This window comes from Rousettus aegyptiacus, unplaced genomic scaffold (assembly GCF_014176215.1).
Source record: "Rousettus aegyptiacus isolate mRouAeg1 unplaced genomic scaffold, mRouAeg1.p scaffold_m13_p_6, whole genome shotgun sequence".
Classification (NCBI taxonomy): domain Eukaryota; kingdom Metazoa; phylum Chordata; class Mammalia; order Chiroptera; family Pteropodidae; genus Rousettus; species Rousettus aegyptiacus.
The window spans coordinates 11,012,565-11,030,436 of record NW_023416309.1 but is presented as its reverse complement, the minus strand read 5'-3'; the positions used below and the strand labels follow the sequence as shown (position 1 = coordinate 11,030,436).

The 17,872-nt window shown below is 42.0% G+C and overlaps 1 protein-coding gene across 30 annotated transcripts in view; it reads right to left on the bottom strand.

Annotated features, from left to right (window-relative positions):
• KCNMA1 (potassium calcium-activated channel subfamily M alpha 1) overlaps positions 1-17,872 on the bottom strand; it is a 683,907-nt gene that overhangs the window by 53,803 nt on the left and 612,232 nt on the right. For all 30 annotated transcript variants that reach the window (XM_036222528.1, XM_036222530.1, XM_036222529.1 and 27 more), the window contains one exon: positions 16,804-16,996. In XM_036222528.1, the coding sequence (XP_036078421.1) occupies positions 16,804-16,996 (193 nt within the window). The remainder of the gene's footprint in view (positions 1-16,803; positions 16,997-17,872) is intronic.

Sequence of the window (17,872 nt, the reverse complement as noted above, 5' to 3'; positions counted from 1 at the left end):
GTTGTTGCCGACACAGGCAACTCCAGAGGACTTTGCGCCTTAAAAACTACCTAGAGTGCTATACTTCACAGAAAACAGGGCTTTCTGAAAATGGAGACAAAACAATAAATTTGCAGGCGAAACAGCTCCAAGAGGGGCTTCAAAATACTGCTGTATTTATCTGTGGGACATCATGGAGCAGGAAGCTTTTTGATTTAATATTTCATAATACAGAGGCAGTTGCTTCCTTGCATGGTATATAATTAATGCTCCTAAAAAATGAGGGTCTCCTTTAAAAATTCTTCATTATTCTAAATACAAATGAACAAACAAACAAAAAGACACACCTGGGCTTCCTTTAGAAATGTGGAACAACCTTATATATTCCCAATAAATAGAAAGCCACTGTGAATTTATAATCACATGGGGCCTATTAAAAGTAGGTTTATAGATTAAGTGTGAAACTTCAACACTGACATGCTCATTACTTACCTTCCTTGCTTGTCCTTAGACTCACAATCTGATTAATTTTCAAAATTCTTCCATTTCCTATGCCCACTAGGCATTCAGAGAACTACCTGCACCCACTTGCCTGGATCCCTCGCATGCACATTTCCCTGGTTCACTTTCGCTGCTCTTTCTGGATCAGGATGGTGTAAGGTTGGGAACCACCTGGAATTTTATGAGTCAAAGTTCATTTTTCATATACCCTGCATTTTCATAAGACCCATTTTATGCTTTCCAAACTTCCCAGCAATCACCCTTTGGAGGCTGCCGGTTCTCTGGAGAATTAAGTTTAGTGAATGAGCAGCTCCAACATAAGCAGAAGAAGCTAGGCCTGTGCTTCTCACCTTGGGCTGCAGATCAGAATCTCTGATGCCTGCATCCTATACCCAGGGTTTAATTTAATTGCTCTGGGATGTGGCCTAGGCATGGAAAGGTTTAAAAGTTCCTATAATCAATTTAAAAGTTGATTGCAATGTGCATCTAAGGTAGTATAACTACTGGGCTAGGTATATTTCTTCATAAATCTAGAGGAGGTAAGTGGAGGGCCAGAGAGAAAAATCCATCATTTATTAGGTATTTAAAAGGGTCCAAGACTAAGAACTAATAATTTCCCAAGTCTCCTGACTGAGGGTCAAAATTTCTTTTTTTTCAGGGAAAAAGAGGCAAAAGAAGGAAGCCAGGTGCCACCTGTCATCTTGCTAGAACAGCAGGAACCCTATTCTGCCGTAGCAAAGTAGCAACTCTGGATTGCTGTCATTTCTCCAAAATTCAGGGTTCCTGCCATAACCAGTTGTCATACAGTGAACATGATGAGATCTTCTGTCAGCGAGCTGGCTGTGGCCTAGCCTCTATGCTTCATAGAACAGAACCACTGTGTGGTAGGTACCACACTAGCCTGTTTATGAAGGAACAATCCCAGTGGTCACTCGATCTGCCCCAGTTCCTCCTCAATTCCTCTGCAGGCTTTTCTAAGTTTATGTTACTTGAACTATACTCACTTCCCAAGGATGTCTTCGTTTCCATCATTATCTATTTGCTATGCATATCTACTGACAAGCAGAATCAACAGTAATTCTGGCTGCTAGGTACAAATGGATAACACTAACTTACTATTTGTTATTTTGGGGGACCAAATAAAAGAAAATGGTAAAATTATCTAATAATGATAATAACAATAATAATAATAATAATAGTTAATATTGCTTGATCTCTAGGTACTTCCTAGGTACTAACTGCTTTTATCCATTCATTCAGGACTGGCATGCATGGTTGGGCAGTGAGCAACAGCTCATCTAAGTGGCCACCATTCATTCATATCATGGACATGATATATTTGCATATTTATTACCATATTTTTCCTGAAGTATGGCAGAAAAATGTATTGCTCAAATATAATCAGTATATAAGAGAATTTGTCAAAGGATGGAAGGAAAGTGTCTTGAGAAAGGAATAACTTTTTCTGATTCATGTAAAGGTACAATATGGATTAGAGAAAGCCTTATATCTCATTTCCTACTCCCAGAAATTTGGTAAGCCAGGTGCAATTAGTCTCAGTATTCTCAGTGAGAAAACTGAGGGGCAAAGTGGTTAAATAGTTGTGCCAGGCTTAGTAGGTGACATTGCTGGCATTCAAACCCAAGCTGTCAGTTCTAGAGCCCACATGTGCCATGGTTAAACTTGACTGCAAATTGCTACTTCTACAATCCTTGATGTTTTATCAACCCCTCTGCAGCCATCATCTCTGGATTCACACACACTTCCTCAGGGTATTTAGGTGTGGCCACTTTAACATCCCCACCTAATAGATGAAGAAGTGAAATCATAGAGTGTTTATTCAGAGTCTAATAACACAACTTCACAGAAGTGGGGCTGAAAACATGGTCTTTGACCCTACACAATTGATTGTGTTTTCACTTTGACAGCCCCATTGTGATTCACCCTCATAAACTAGAACAACACAACTTATCCACTGAATTGCTCCTGACCAGGTGTGAGAGTGTCGTTTGCTAGTCTGCTGCTGAGAGGACTGTCCACATCTATGTGGCTAGAAAAGCTCTCAGGAACCATTCAAAGCTTCCTGGAGCAGAAAGTAGAGATATTTTCTGCCCTTTATTGAACTATTGTAGGTCTCAATCCTACAGCAGATTTAGGTCCTGGGCTGGTACTGTGCAATAGTTCCTGCAGTGAAACCAGTAAACAGTTTAGGATCAGGAGCTATCAGTAAAGGCTAACGGGATATGAAGAGTTATACTAGAGAATGCTTGGACAAGTCTGACCACAGCTCTTACTGACAAGTTCAACATCTTCCATCTTTGTAACTCTTGCCAGTGTCCGGCTATCAGTGAATAGAGAGTGACTGAAGCCTGGAAGGAAAGGATGTAGTATTTAATAAGTATATCAAGCTGCTTTATCTTATTTGAGGTCAAACAAAGACGAAGTAGGCTGCAAACAACAGACACCAGGATTAAATCATTTATTTTCTCACTCCACAAATCTCTACTAAGCAACTACTAGGTGTGAAGTGCTGTGCTAAGCATTTATTTCTGACCATTGATGAAAGTGGAGAAGTCAGTAAGATAACAGAACAGGCCATTCTTCTAAGGGTTTATCCAACTTAATAGTGACCTCACTTGTAATCATTTTCCTGAGATCTTTTAGCCTCTTCGGTTATATCATTAGTGGACACATAGCCAAGTGTCGCTCCATGAATACACTTGGCCTTTCTTGTTTATGTGCCTTCTCTCACTTAGCCTTGGTCCTTCAACCTGCCCCTTTACTTTGGATAATGATACCTACTTTCAAATTCAAATCCACTTACTCTGGAGCTCCCCCAGCAAAACAGCCCCAGCCCAAAGCAACCTCTGCCTTCTTATAATGCATTGTGTGGTGACTTCCATGTGACACAATATCTGGTAGAAAGTCTTTACTAGAGATACGTAACAGAATGCCCAATGACTATTATACTGATCTAGAATTTGGGGAATAACTTCTCCCAGAACATTTTATTGAAAGTAGGTTTATAGATTAAGTGTGAAACTTCAACACTGACATGCTTAGGACCATTCATACCTTTATGTGTTCTATAAATCCAGAACGAATATCATTTATAAGTCAGTTGGTGCATTTTCAGGGCCATTTTTAAGAAAAAAATAGAGGTTTTAGGCATTAACATGAGTTTTTGCCTATAAAAGAATGGGTGAAAAAGGTGAAGGGATGAAGAGGTACAAATTAGTAGCTACAAAACAGCCACAGGCATATAGAATACGAAATAGGGAATATAGTCAATATTATTGTAATGGCTCTGTGTAGTACCAGATGGGTGCTAGGGCAATCGAGGGGATCATTTTATAAATTATATAAATGTCTAACCATTATACTGTATACTTGAAACTAATATAAAGTTAAATTAAATATAATTTTAAAAAAGAATAAAGACAAAAATGCATTGGATGGTTTTCTAGGCTCATTTGCTAGCTTGAGGCATGCATACTGCCTTCACAGCATGTAGATTAAATTCATGCCTCGGAAGTTACAAATGATTCACACCTTGCATTTTGCAAGGTATTCTGGAATATTCTAGACCCTGTATTGTCAAATACGTGCATTTAAGTTATACCATACTACTTATATTGTGATGTCTACATCATGTTTGCCTATGGATCCAATTAGCATCAGGATAGCATGGAACATGGGAAAAGCAGGGTTGCTAATCTCAGGCATAGGGTATAAACCAAATTGATGCTCAAAAAAAGAACTGTTAACCAATCTGTCCCTGTCTGGAATCTCATCAGGGGCTTTAAAGAGTCCACGGGATTACAAGAATTCTTTTACCTTTTTCCAATTATGCAACTGCAATTTCCTCCCATAGGACAATTTATCCAGACCATTCTCTGAGTGTAACATGCCACTTGAAATCCTAAGCTTTGAGGGAGGGAGTAGTCCATTTATTATCATCTGCTGCCTTCCATGGAAACTTCTACCTGGAGTGTGGGATAAGTAGATAAAATCTGGAAATATTTTGTACGTTTCTGGACAAAAAAAAAAAAAGCAATATATCTCTTCTCTTGTTTGTCCAGTTTGTTGCAAGGAAGACTGGGATAAAGAGAACCTAGTGTCTGTTGGAATGGGGAGGGCCAGGGCCACATAAAATGGGGACACACAAAGACAAGAACATTCAAAACAAACTTCCACCCTCGGGTCAAGGAGCAGTGTAAGAGTTGGAATGGCATGTCTTGAGTGCATTCATTTCCCTGAATGTTCGTCTCTAGGCATGCTTCCATGAGCCTTAAAAGCGGAAATATAGATTCAGGTCTGATCTCATCACAATACAATAACCTTTGTTCTGTCTATAGTGCAGAGTAATGTGGTAAGAAAAGCACAGGCTTTAAAATTAGACAGTTTGGGGATCTAGTCCATGTTCTCTTGACTAGCTCTGTGACTTTGGGCAAGTTTCTGAATTTTCCTGAGCCCTGTTTTCTCATCTGTAAAATGGAGATAAATAACCTTTGTCTCAGCACATTACAAAAAGATTAAATGAGCTATTGTGTATGAATGTGCCTGGTACGTGGCTCACCTGAAAAAAAAAAAAGGAATTATAATTTTTTAAAAGGAGCTTTAACTAGGCACACAAGTTTTAAGGAGTGAAGCAGCTCATGAAAGCCTGATGTTAGGACAATGAGTTCAGCCCAACCCGACACCACCCCACATCTGTTTTCCGTCTTTGAAGCTAATATTTCCTTTCACTGCAGTCATCCAAAGTTGGGCACAGCCCGAGTGGGGAGGTGACTTTGCTCTGCATGCAGTTGGAAAGAAAAAGTTATTTTGTCCATTTTTACTTTTTCTTCCCCACATCCTCTCCCCAAGGAAGACCTTCATTTACGAAGGGCCTCAAATCCTCCACAGGTTAAGAAAGTGGTCCAGGTTTCTCGGTCTCTTGCTATAGCTATTGTGGTTGTTGTTGCTGTTGTTTTCCCCTGTTTCCTTCACTGGAAATCTATTACCAGAATAGTAAATGGTTGTCTTAAGAAAATCTCTCATGTGGTGAAATACGCTGTGTAGGAAAAAGTTGAAGTCATTTAGAAAACAGCTACAATTGCTGCTTTGCAGAAATACATCTGCACCACTGCTCTGAGATTTGTCTTGTGATGTCCGCAGAAGAAATGTAACAGGGCCAGCCCCTTTCGGTACTTGAGACCTGCTTGGAGCCCTAAGCCAGATTTTCTTTATTGTTTAGTAAGCTCTTTTAATGAAATGTACTACTCTTATTATAGAGGACTCAAAATAAGATCTAAATCACAAACCAATAAAAGAAAATTATTGGGTTGGGTATCTAAAGTTACTACCTAGAGGCTACTCCACTGTGGTATTTATAAATCTCTAAACAGTTAAGTATAATTGTCTTTCTGGTTTTTGGGACTGAAGCCAATAGCAGTTTCAGTTACAACCGAAGAAAAATATTTTAGCACTGAGCTTTGTTCGTTCGGTGGGTATAAAGAGAAATGGCTTCTCTCACACCACCATTTCAGAATTGAGAGAGAATATTGTGGTAATGAAATGTTACATGGGAGCAGCTGAAAAAATGCTTCCCTGATTTCAGGGAGGGAGAACGCATGTGAAGATAGGTGTATACGTATATTTGCAAGAGAGGATCAACCTGGGTGTGCGGGAAGCGAGGCTTGAGGGAGTGTATGAAGGGAGAAAACTGGGAAGGGCAGGTGTTGAAGGGTGACATGGGAGTTGAAGATGGGGGTGGTCTATCAAATTAATGGAAAAGCCAGATGTGCAGCTGCTCACTCCAATGTAGGCCTCTCCCCCACCTTAGACACAAAAACAGCTCCATTCGAGAAGGATGTGAAAGCTTCCACTAAAAGAGCCATTATGACCCCAATCCCAGCAAACACCATAGCTCTCCCAACGGAGTAAGAATTTAGATCATCCAAAACACAGATCCCTATGTCATAAAAATCAAGAAAGTACCAGAGACCCTCAGTTATAAAGTACCAGAGAACTCATCTCATCCAATTTCCCTCCCATCTCAAGGATTGTGTCAGTAAATTTCCTTTGGCAAATGGACATGTGGTGATAGGACCCTCACTGCATTTTTAGGCAGCCCATTCTGTTCTGGAAATATCTTCCTTATGTGGAAATAAAATCTGGTTCTCCTTAATCATTAGCTATCACTCCTGGTTTTGTCCAATGGAGCAGAAGATAAAATGGCCCTTTCAGCCCGCTAGCACTATTCAACTGCTTGGCAAGTGACATGTTGTCCAAGCATTTCCCCTTGGCGACATTCTCATGTTTGTCAATTCCTCCCTTCATATCTTCATAGCTCTTGACACAGTCCCTCTCAGACTAACCAGAATGAAATAATCACTACTCAAAATAAATTATGCTTCCATCCGTGACGTTTATGCAGACTGTCTTTAGTGATTATTTGAAACTTAATGCTCAGTGGTCTTTATTACAGTCCATCTTGTGGGTTTTGTCCCAAACTTTCAGATTAGAAAGTGCCAATTCAATCCTGATTTCTGTTACCCAATAATTTAGAGGTACTAATCCACGTGGTCTCCCCAAAGACAAACAGAAGTCAACATTTCTTCTTTGGAACTGTAAAAGTTACCTCAGACTTTAGGGTACCTCAATTAATGCTGTCTCCCCAACAGCTACGGCCACACTTCTATGTGCAATGTCATTCCCTGCTCAAGGCTCTTGACTTTTGTTGAAATGTACAAAAGAGAGAGTCCGTTTATATGTGGACATCATTCAGTGTAACTGTGGCTGAGGGTCAGGAAGGCTGGAGGGACCCTGAATGAGCGTGTGTGCATACATGCATGCTTGTGTGTGCCTGTTGGGGGTGTATGAGCCATTGTACATGTTAAAAACATGTTTCTATGGTTATAACAAGACATAGAATATAGAAAAATAAATTTAGGGGAGGCAAGGAAAATAACACAATGGACTTATGTCCTGGGTTGATACATATTTTCCTCCCTTTTTGGGGACATTGGGAATGCAGCATAGCTTGTGGATCCCAGTTTCTACCAATGGTTCCCTCTGCCCTTTTCTAAGACTCTCCCCTGACTTCTTTCCTTCAACTCTCATTTGTCATTCCTTCCTCCAGAGGCTTGCATCTGTTCCTAGTGCATGCACAATGGAACGGAACGCTAACTCTGACCCTGTCTTGAATTCAAGACTTCATTCCACTCATCTGCGCACCTGGATTTTCCACCATATCTGCATGGACATGAACCATGACTAAAACCCAACACTAGCAAAACTGTTTTCTTCCACATTCAGTCCCGGCACTCTGCAAGCCTCTTCCTATGAGCTGCCTCACTGTCCTACATCACTGAGAAGGAGGCTCACGTTCACACAGTCTGTTTTACATTTTCCACATCTCACACTAGAACCGCCCATTCTTTCTCCATTTCAAAGTTCTTGCTCTCTTTCTGGATAACCACAGCCCCTACCCGGTGTCCCTGAATCCTCTTCATCCTCACCCCAAACAATGCTTCACAGAGCTGCCAGATCAATCTCCCTAAAGCTCAGGTCCAATCCCATTACTCTCTTGCTTTGAAACCTTCCATTGCTCCCCAGTGCCCACTGAATTATTTACTGCTTCCTAACTCAGACACCCATAAAAAATTATTTACAGCTTCCTAACTCAAAAAAAGAAAAAAAAAATTCCTCATTGCCCAACACACATTTCAGCCTCATGTGTCCCTGCTGTCTTATACACACCCTGTATTCCAACCAAATTATACTCACTGCTATCCTTCAAACAGTCCCCATGTACCTCTGCCCCCTGACTTCTGTTCTTTTGACTGCACCCAGCTCTATTTGTTTTCACCAGCTGAAGTCCTATGCATTTTTTCAGTTTCTCCCAAAACCACTCTTTCTCTTCCTCTCCTCAATGTTAGCCTCCATAAATTATAATTCTCTCATAGTAATAAACCAGCATTTTGAAGCAGGGTTATGCATTTGCATGGGAGGTTGCAGAGACCAGGAACATCCTTTATGACCCCTGCCTCCCCAGCAATGCCTGGCATGCACAGTCTGGACACACGACAGGTGCTTAATAAGTGTTTATGGAATTAGATTGACATCTTCAGGATGGACAGTATGAATCAGATGAATATAGAGCATATAACAGGAAAGGGAACAACAGAGGAATCTTAAAACCAACATTCAAATTCAGTCTAGACATTGTAATACAGACACTCCATCTTCTTAAAGAGAGCCAGGCTCTGAGTGGAGCATGCTGCTGGCTTCGGGGGTGAGCAATGTTGTTGTTTAATGGCAGAAGAGTGCTGGATCTCAGCTCTGCCACCTTCCAAAAGCTGTGGTAAGGAAGAAATCTTGTTCACTAGGCAACTAGCATCCTTTACTTTTCACCTTGAGACATATGAGAAAAGACTGACAAATACATCCAGTTAGAAAACAGAGCCTGGTGTCTCTGCAACATTTCACTATCCCTTTTTAGCTCCACTTCAGGCTTTTGAGTGTTGGGGAAGCTAATGACTATCCAAAAATGTGAAAGGAAGAAGGCCGACGAATAATTCGAGCCAACAGGATTGTGCTAAAGAAGCAAAATGGCTCAAAGGCTGGAATTCCCAGGAAACCCAGGTTAAAATTACTTAACTTCTCTAAGTCTGTTTCCTTTTCTTTGTAAACAAAATAATCACCTATGATTCCTTACCTAGGATACCTCTTCTTACAACTGCCTAGAGCGGTGATTCTCAGCCCTGGCTGCACAGGGAACTCACCTGGGAGCTTGTAAGTCTCCTGATGCCAAGATTGTACCCAGACCAGTTAAATTACAATTGCTAAGGTGCAATCCAGGCATCAACAATTTTTAAAGTTTCTCAGATGATCATAATATGCAGCAAACTGTGAAAATTAGTGATCTAAGAAATGGATATTATCTTGATTGCTGACTTATACTCCCACATAATAGCAGCAAATGTTCATGAAGCACTAGTTATTGTTACAGTTGTTGATCATGGTGGTAGTGATGGTGGTGGTAGTGGTTTCGGGGTTCAGATGGGCTCTGCTTTGGGCTTGGAGTCTTCACGGAGAAGAACTGTTTTCAGTGGAATAGCACCAAGCTCTGTTCTGGCTCTGCAAGGAATATTTCACACTCTGAGTCCATCACATATTCCTCTCTCTGATCAAACCTCCTACCCTCTAGCTCTTCCACCCCCTTACACCATGTTCCTGTCCTTTGACCTCACAGGGACACATTTCTTGCTTCGTTTTTGGCTTCTCAGTCTATATGCTCCAACTCTAGTTCGATTTCTCCCCCTACTATCTTAGACTAGATGGCCATTCATTTTTATATTCTTTCAACAGCACCAAAGAGTCCTTTGCCTCCTCTGAATCTCCATTCCAAGCAAAAACCAATTTCTACTTTCTTGGCTCTTTCTGCTAAGCACTGTATTGAAAATTGCAGGGTTGTGCTGACCAGCCTCCTTACACCTTCACGGTTCAACTTCAGCTGGTCCTCACTAATGCTTACTCGTGCTTGTGCCTAACTCCAGTCATCTCCCTTACATGTTTGCCACAATGTCTGCTCTCAGCGTTTACTGCCATTGGTTCCCTGGCCCACCTGTCCCACTCCCTTAACTCTTCAAGGAAAACTAAACTGTTTGCTTTATGAAGAAAGCAGAAATCATCCGACTAAGTTTCCTCCAGTGTCATCCAGCCAGCCTTCTGCCTCCGAGAAACAAGTGTCACTCCTTCTCCTTTTTAAGGCCACATCATTTCTTGCTCTCCTCTGTTCTTCTTGCTAACATTTAACAACTCTCTCCTGTAGCTTCAAACTTTCCCTCTTTGGGAGTTCATTCACCTCAGTCTATTGTAGCCAACAAATATGCTCTCTCTCTCTCCCTATTCTAAGAGAAAAAAAGAAATCTTTTCTTTGACAAGATCCTCAGAAATATCCTATTTCTCTCCCTATCAGCACTTATCAAGCAATATGTGGTCTCCAATTCTCATCTCCCATTGACATTTCAGATCTCTGAATGCCAGTTTCTACTGGCAACAGGCTGCCCAACTGTTCTTGCTAAGGCCATCAGCAACTTCCCGAGGGTCAAATGCACCATTGCCTGTTTTATCCTGGCCCTAATCTACTTGACTTTCCTGTAGTATCTGACAATGCTAAACATCATTTCTTTTCAAGTCAGTTCAGCCCAACAGATTCTTATTGCATGCTAACTCTGTCAGATCCTGTGCTAGAGCCACTAGGGGCATAAAGATGAACAAGATGAGGAAGCATCCTCACCCTTTAAAGAGCCCACAGCCTACTCAAGAAAACATGCACATTAACAAATAATTAGGGTACATTCTAGATTGCTAATATGGAATTTATTCACCTTCCTTCTCCTTGACCTTTCACACCACCCACTCATACTTCCTTAAATCTTTGCCTTCAGCCCCTTTCACTGGATTTGTTTGTCCTATCAATATTGATGTTTCCCAAGAACCCATGTTTGGCCTTTTTCTTTTAGTTGCTCTGCTTTGTCTCCCTGGGAAATATCTACCCTTGAGGTCCATATACTGTCTACTACCAATGACTTCCAAGTCTATCACTTTAAACCTAACTTTATCCCTATAGCCTCATGTTCTTATTTTCTGTTGGAGATACTTACAACTCAAATGAACCAGGACCAAATTTTTTACCTTTTGCCCCAATCCTATTTCTAATCCTGGGTCTTCTGCTTACTTGATTGCGTTTACATCCACTCGAAACTCAAACTTATTCGCAACATCTTATCCTTGCTCATGTCCACCTCTTTCGCATCCAACTGGTCTTCAATGGCTGTCTTTTCTGTTTCAAATTCATTTCAACTGCTGTCTTGCCCTAGCTCCTGACATCACTAAAGCTACACTGTCAGCCCTCATCCCATCCGTTTCTTGTTCACTGCAGTGGTCTTCTCACATAGCTCATGCCACCATCTCTTTCCATCTCTAAACCATGCCCATATTTTTTTTACCATTTCCTATTTGAAAGATGAATTTAATCATCATCTTCTTATAAATCCTGACCCTTAGCAAGGCAACAAGCCTATGCTCTAGGCCTGTGCTGTCCAATGTGGTAGTTGCTAGCCACATGCCACTATTTAAATTTAAATATATTAAAATTAAATAAAAGGGAAAAGCTCATTCCTCAGTCATACTGCCACACTGAAGTGCTCAATAGCCATATGTATCAATTCATCCACCAGTGTCAGCTCTTCTTGGAAGCCTTCTCAACTCGTCCGATCCTTGTTTCATTGCACTGTAACTGTTTATAGGGGTGCCTCCTCCACTCACCTGAAACCCTCAAGGATAGTGAGAGGCTGAATCCCTCTCATCTTTGTGTCCTGAGCCTTTATAGTGCCTGGTACATAGTGAACACTCATTTATTCCTCCTTCTTTCCTTTATAAGTTATCCTTACTGGAAAGTTAAGCAAAAAGAAACTGTAAAATGTTTCTTTCATACCTTGCTATGAAAGCATAATGGGAAATTCAATCACATGCTCCTTTTTTAAAGGTACTGACTCAAGCAATTCTCTGAGAAAGGATCCTTTCTCCCTCTGTCCACCCTCCCTCCCAAGATCAGACTCTGTTCTTGTCTTTTAGAACCACAGAGAAATAGTCTGGCAAGAGCCACTGTTGTACCAGCTGATTTAAATTGAAATGTTTTCCCTAGATAAATGCATGCTAAATAATACACCAGCACTCCAGCCAAAGGGAAGTGACAGGTGCTCTGTAAATAAAGGCACTTAGTTGCTGGTAAAGAGCTGTAAAGTGGTTCTGAGCTGATGTTTGCTGACCAACAAGAAGAGCCTTCACCTGCTTTATATAATTGTCAGTGCAGTCATACCCGCTGTATATGAAAACTGCATCTCATAGACCTAACTGTCACATCAGATATACCATCGAACATGGGGTAAGCCACCTTTCTCTGTAATTGTTTTTGACAGCCAGCCATCACATCTTAGATCATTTTAGAAAGTGTCGGGTCCAGAATCTCTAAGCTGGGTCAGTTCTGACACCATCTAGGCTAAAACAGTGACACCAAAAGGAATGTGAAAAGAGAAAAGATGTTTTGTTAGTCTAGGAGACCAAGTAACACACAGTGGCAAGTGTCCAAACACAAATCCCAGTGGGGACTCTACCTTCTCAATGTTAAGGCACATCTTTCATGTTACATTGTATCATGATACAGAAACTTTCCATAAAGATGTATGAATACTCTGGCCCAAGACATAGACACACACATCTGTCCTGAGTCCACATTTCTGTACTGCTGTCTTCTGGAGAGGTGGTAATGTAGCTCTCAGGACAAAGCAAAGGATGAGATTTTATAAGGACTACAGAATAAATAGTGAGGACAACTGGATGGCAGTAGCCAGAAATCTATGTAGTTATCACTCAAGGGATGTCAAGTTTGTCTCCCAAAATGAAAAGAGTAACACAAAATTCATTTCGTACTCTGTAATTCTAATCCACGTGAAGCATGGTTATGCCAAATGTCCAAATGAAGAGAATAAAAGCATCTGAGGCTAGTGAGCACTCCAGTTGGTCAAAAGAGTCTCAAGGAGAGACAGTGGCAGAGAAACTCAGCTCAGTCGTCTGGCCCCACAAGCTGGGATGAACCTGAGTGGTGGGCTGCATGGTGAGCAGCCAGCGTTCATGAGCTTACAGTGCTTGCTCATCAAGAAAGAAGTGATTTCCCCTGTTGATGATCAACCCCAAGCCATTGCCTTTTGGAAGGTCAGAGTGTCACTAGAGAAGAGTGTTAGAAATCAAGGACAAGAGAGAAGTAGACACCATAAGAAAATGAGGGAAATAATATAGGCTCAGTGAGCTGACAGCTTCCATAGTCTCTCACTGAGAGCAGAACAGACTGCTTGCTCACTACCGGGGGGCACACGTTTCACTCCGCTGCTGGCCAGGAGTCTAAGAAAATCACCATAGAATACATCCTGTGCCTTCTTTGTGTGCATGCATGTGTGCATGCATGCGTGTGTGTATACAAAAGAAGGAGTGGCCTTTCTCCTTCTCTTTCTCCTTCTTCTTTTTCCTTTTTTTTTTTTTTCAGGAAAAATTAGTTCCCTTTCCCTTTCTTCCTTATCTTCTACCAAAACTTTTTTTTCCTGCTTATTCTTATGGTAAAAACAGTAAACAAGGCTTCTGAGCTTTGGGGAGGGTATCTTCAGAGGGGAGGGGAAGCATTTTTTAGTTTGGCCATCATAGAGGATCTGTGAGGCTGGGATAAGGCTTATGAGAGGTGGTAAAAATAGTGGTCAGATGCATATAGAGTTGAACACTGAACAATGCAGGGGTAGGGGTCCCTATGCCAAGCAGTTGAAATTCCATGTATAATTTCTGATTCCCCCAAAACTTGACTACTAATAGCCTACTACTGACCAGGAGCCTTACCCATAACAAACAGTCAATTAACATATTTTACATGTTATATATATATTATATACGAGGTCCCCAACCTTTTTGGGATCAGGGACCAGTGCTCCTATGAAAATCTAATGCCTGATGATCTGAGGTGGAGATGAGATGGTGATGCTAGCACTGGGGAGAGGGTGCATATACAAATGAAGCTTAGCTCACTGCCAGACGCTCACTTCCTGATGTGCACTCCAGTTCCTAACAGGTCACAGACTGGGTACTGTTCTGTGGTTTGAGGGTTAGGGACCCCTGTTATATACTGTATTCTTACAATAAAGTAAACTAGAAAAAAAGAAAATATTATTAAGAAAATCATAAGAAAGAGCAAATACATTTACAGTGCTGTACATACTTACTGAAATAAAAAATTATGTACAAGTAACCCATGCAGTTCAAACCCATGTTGTCCAAGAGTCAACTGTATAATAAATTATACAGTAAGATTCTTATCCATAGACCTCAAAAATCACAATTACTGAATTGGGAGGTGTTCAGTTGCTCATGGGCGCCATTACGCCAGTGGGAAGGTGGCTCAATACCTAAGATGGCCAACAGCTCACGACCAAAGTTACAGCAGAGACTTCCCGGGTGGCGAGATCAGCCAAACAGAGAAGTCCCCGCCCTGTAACCTGTAACCCTACTGACATCCTGAGATCAGCCAAATGGAAAAGTCCCCGCCCTGTAACCCCACTGGCATCCTGGGCCCAAACATTTAAAAACCGCGCCTATACCCCAGACATGTGCGACTTCTCTGGCCCCTTTCCTCAGGACCAGTGAACCTCGCCCACAGACCCTAATAAAGCCTGTTTTATACTTCACTTTGGCTCAATCTCACCCTCATTTTCGTCTCCTCCGGCCAATCAGGAGGAAATAAATATGTTGGGGGAAAGGAGTGTTTTCCAGGCCCCCCTGCACAGCCCCATCTCTACCCGCAGCGAGCACTTCTGCTTCCGCTTCTTTCCTTTCCCTTGCTAGTTCCTGCAGGATAAGAGGGGCATCTGATCAGCATGTTCACTGGACCCAGTTTTATTAGTGTGAAGATTTATTGCACCTTAAAACAGTGCACATGAGTCACTTGGGGGACCCTGTTAGAATGCAGATTCCTACCCAGTACATCTGGGGCAGGGGCAGAAGGACCTACATTCAAGAACAAGTACCTGAAGGCAGAAACTAAATGCTAGTTTGCCACTTTCAACTCCTAAAAGGCCAGCTTACTATCTCCTTACATCCTTTGTCACCTATGAGCAGGCAATGTAGGAAGCAGGCTCTACCTCCCCAGTATACAGCTGGGTAGGTAAAAGCTCTCTCTTATAGCCATGACATATTGCCCTGCCCTGCAGGCATGGCTGAGCAAGTGGATACCATGACTTAGATTTTAAGGGGAGGAAGAGGATGGTGGAGTGGAGAGGTCAAAACTGGGCTTCAGGCTATATCAGTCAGGGCTATGTCAAGAATAGAAGCCACTCTTATTTCAAGCATGAAGAAAATCAGAGGTTGACGCAACTATTGGAAGGGCTGTAGAGGCAAATCAAAGAGTCCAGCCATTTCACATACAACACCAAGTTGAGGATTCTCCTGAGCTTTTTCCAGAAGTTGTGTGAATCTCAGACCGCTGAAGAAGCCCACACCCCATTTCAGGCCCTAGCAGCAAAGTCATCGGTTCTCAGAAAGCTCCCCTGAGAGCTGCTTTACATCTCATGTCTGCTCAGGGTCCAGCTGCAGCTGCCTCCAGAGAATTGAGGCCTCTTTTTCTCTTCCCGTCTCCAAATCTCTCCCCAGGCCCCTCTCTTATTGGCAGCGTCCAGTCCGGAACCGAGCAAAGAGGAGGATTTTAGGAACTATTGTTCCTGGCTTCAATGAAATGTCAAGTGGATGATAGAAAGAAGTGGTGATGATGCTGAGCTGACAAAAGATAACATAGCACACAGGTCTAGATCGCAAGCTTTATCACATCAATAAGATGGTGTTTATATCCCAGCAGCTATAGTTTTCATGGGCTATGCTCCCTCTACCTTTGATCCTGGAATGATGTCAGGCCCCCATCAGGCACCCAATGCCACGCATCCAGTAGATCACATATGATAATGATCTTACAGTTCATGGCAAGCCTACACCGAGGTCTTACTCAAGGGAAAATGTTTCACATCCTATCCTGCCATGGCCCTGATTAGTGAGGTTATTTGTTAAGAGGTTTTTGCTGTGCTGCCTCTCAGAGACTCCTAGATGACATCTTTACTTGTAGCTATCTGCCCAGGATCCAGAGAAAATGACAGGGAAGACTGTGGCACAGCAGAGATGGCAGATGTGTGTCATTTAGTGCTGTTGTGTCTCCTATAGAGAACGTGTGGGCTGACGGGCCTCACCTCTTGCTAAATGACTTTTAGTGTCTATATGGTCCCTAGTCTCCTGAAATCACCATTCCTTGGGCAGCATTTAACAATGTAAAACTTAACACCATCATGCAGCTATAACAATGGCAAAGCTTAATACAGGTCAATAGCGAAGGTATATTCTGGGAGAAACAATGGGAATTGTTCAGCCAGCATCTTTTCAGTGCTCTGACACTTAGTTGGTGACCCTAGTCATAACACCACTGTTTGTGAAGGCTGAGGTGGGGGCAATTTAAAGGCTGGTTTATTCTCTGGGGAGGCAGCTTGTTCTGAGTGTAGGTGTTCAGGTCTTAGGCCTGCTTCCCGGGATGGCAAGAAGCAGCAGATGCCCCTTTGAAAGCCATCGCAGTGACCGCAGGTTTCACTGCCAGGCAGGCTGATGTGAGCCTCTTTGAATTACTGAGTGAAGGATATCCCTCTTGCCAGCCCCTGTCCCCTGTAGGCACAGGAGAGAAGTATTACAGGCTGTCCTTACCTTGGGAATTAGCCTGCAAGACCCCAATGCTGTCATCAAACTGCATAGATTTGATGTTGAGTGACGCCAAGATGCATTCCTTGTCCTGCAGCGAAGTATCATCAATATTATTCTGATTGGCTGACAGGATAACGCACATGTCACAGAGGTTGATGTTGACGGCCCTTAAATCAGCCCGACTTAATGGCGTACCCTTTGGCATAGAGGAAAGGAAAAAAAAAAAAAAAGGAATAGCCAAAGTGAGATTGAGGGACGAGAGGGAAAGAGGAAAAAAAAAAAAAAAAACAAATTAAAGATTGCACCGGAGCTTTGGGAAATTATTTAACAAGTATCTTTTTTATGCCTTGACATTAAGGGGGCCTAACTACATTCAAGGGAATAGGAGCTGTGTGCTAATCTAAAGGGTAGTCGGTGCTGATGGCAGCATTTTAGGCTTGCTCTCAATACTCAATCAAGCTATTACTAACAAACGTGGGAGAGGAATAATGCCAGAGTTCTACATCTTCTTCCTGCCTGGAAATTGTCTTGATTTAAGTAACTGTCCTGTGGCAACCTCTGGCTTTCAGAATGTAACGAGGGGGGTGGGTTTCAAATGCTTGTTTATTTAATAGCAGGTCACTTCTGTCTCAAGGAAAAGACAGCAGCTCCAAGTAGAATTTCCAGTGCAGCCAAGGGGAAATAGCCAGTGAGCATGGTGTGATGAGGTGGGGCTGAAAGCGCCTCTCCACCTGGAGGATGTGGGAGGGGACGGAGTTAATGTGCATCTTGCAAAGGGGAGATGGAAAGGAGTTAAGCTTCAAATCGTTTAGTTTTATTGCATATTTTCAGCAAAAAATAAAAAAGTTAAAAAAATAAATAAAGGAAATCGCCTAATTGTCCAACGACATAGGAATGGTTAAATACACCACTGGAAGTATATATACAGCGTGAGCCTATACCGCAGGTAAAGGGACTGAAACGGTTCTCCGTGCAGGCAGTGCCATGGAAGAATCTCTAAAATAGAAGGATAAATTAAAAAAGAAAAAAAAAACAATTCTAGACAATTTGAAAAGTATGATTTCATTTATGT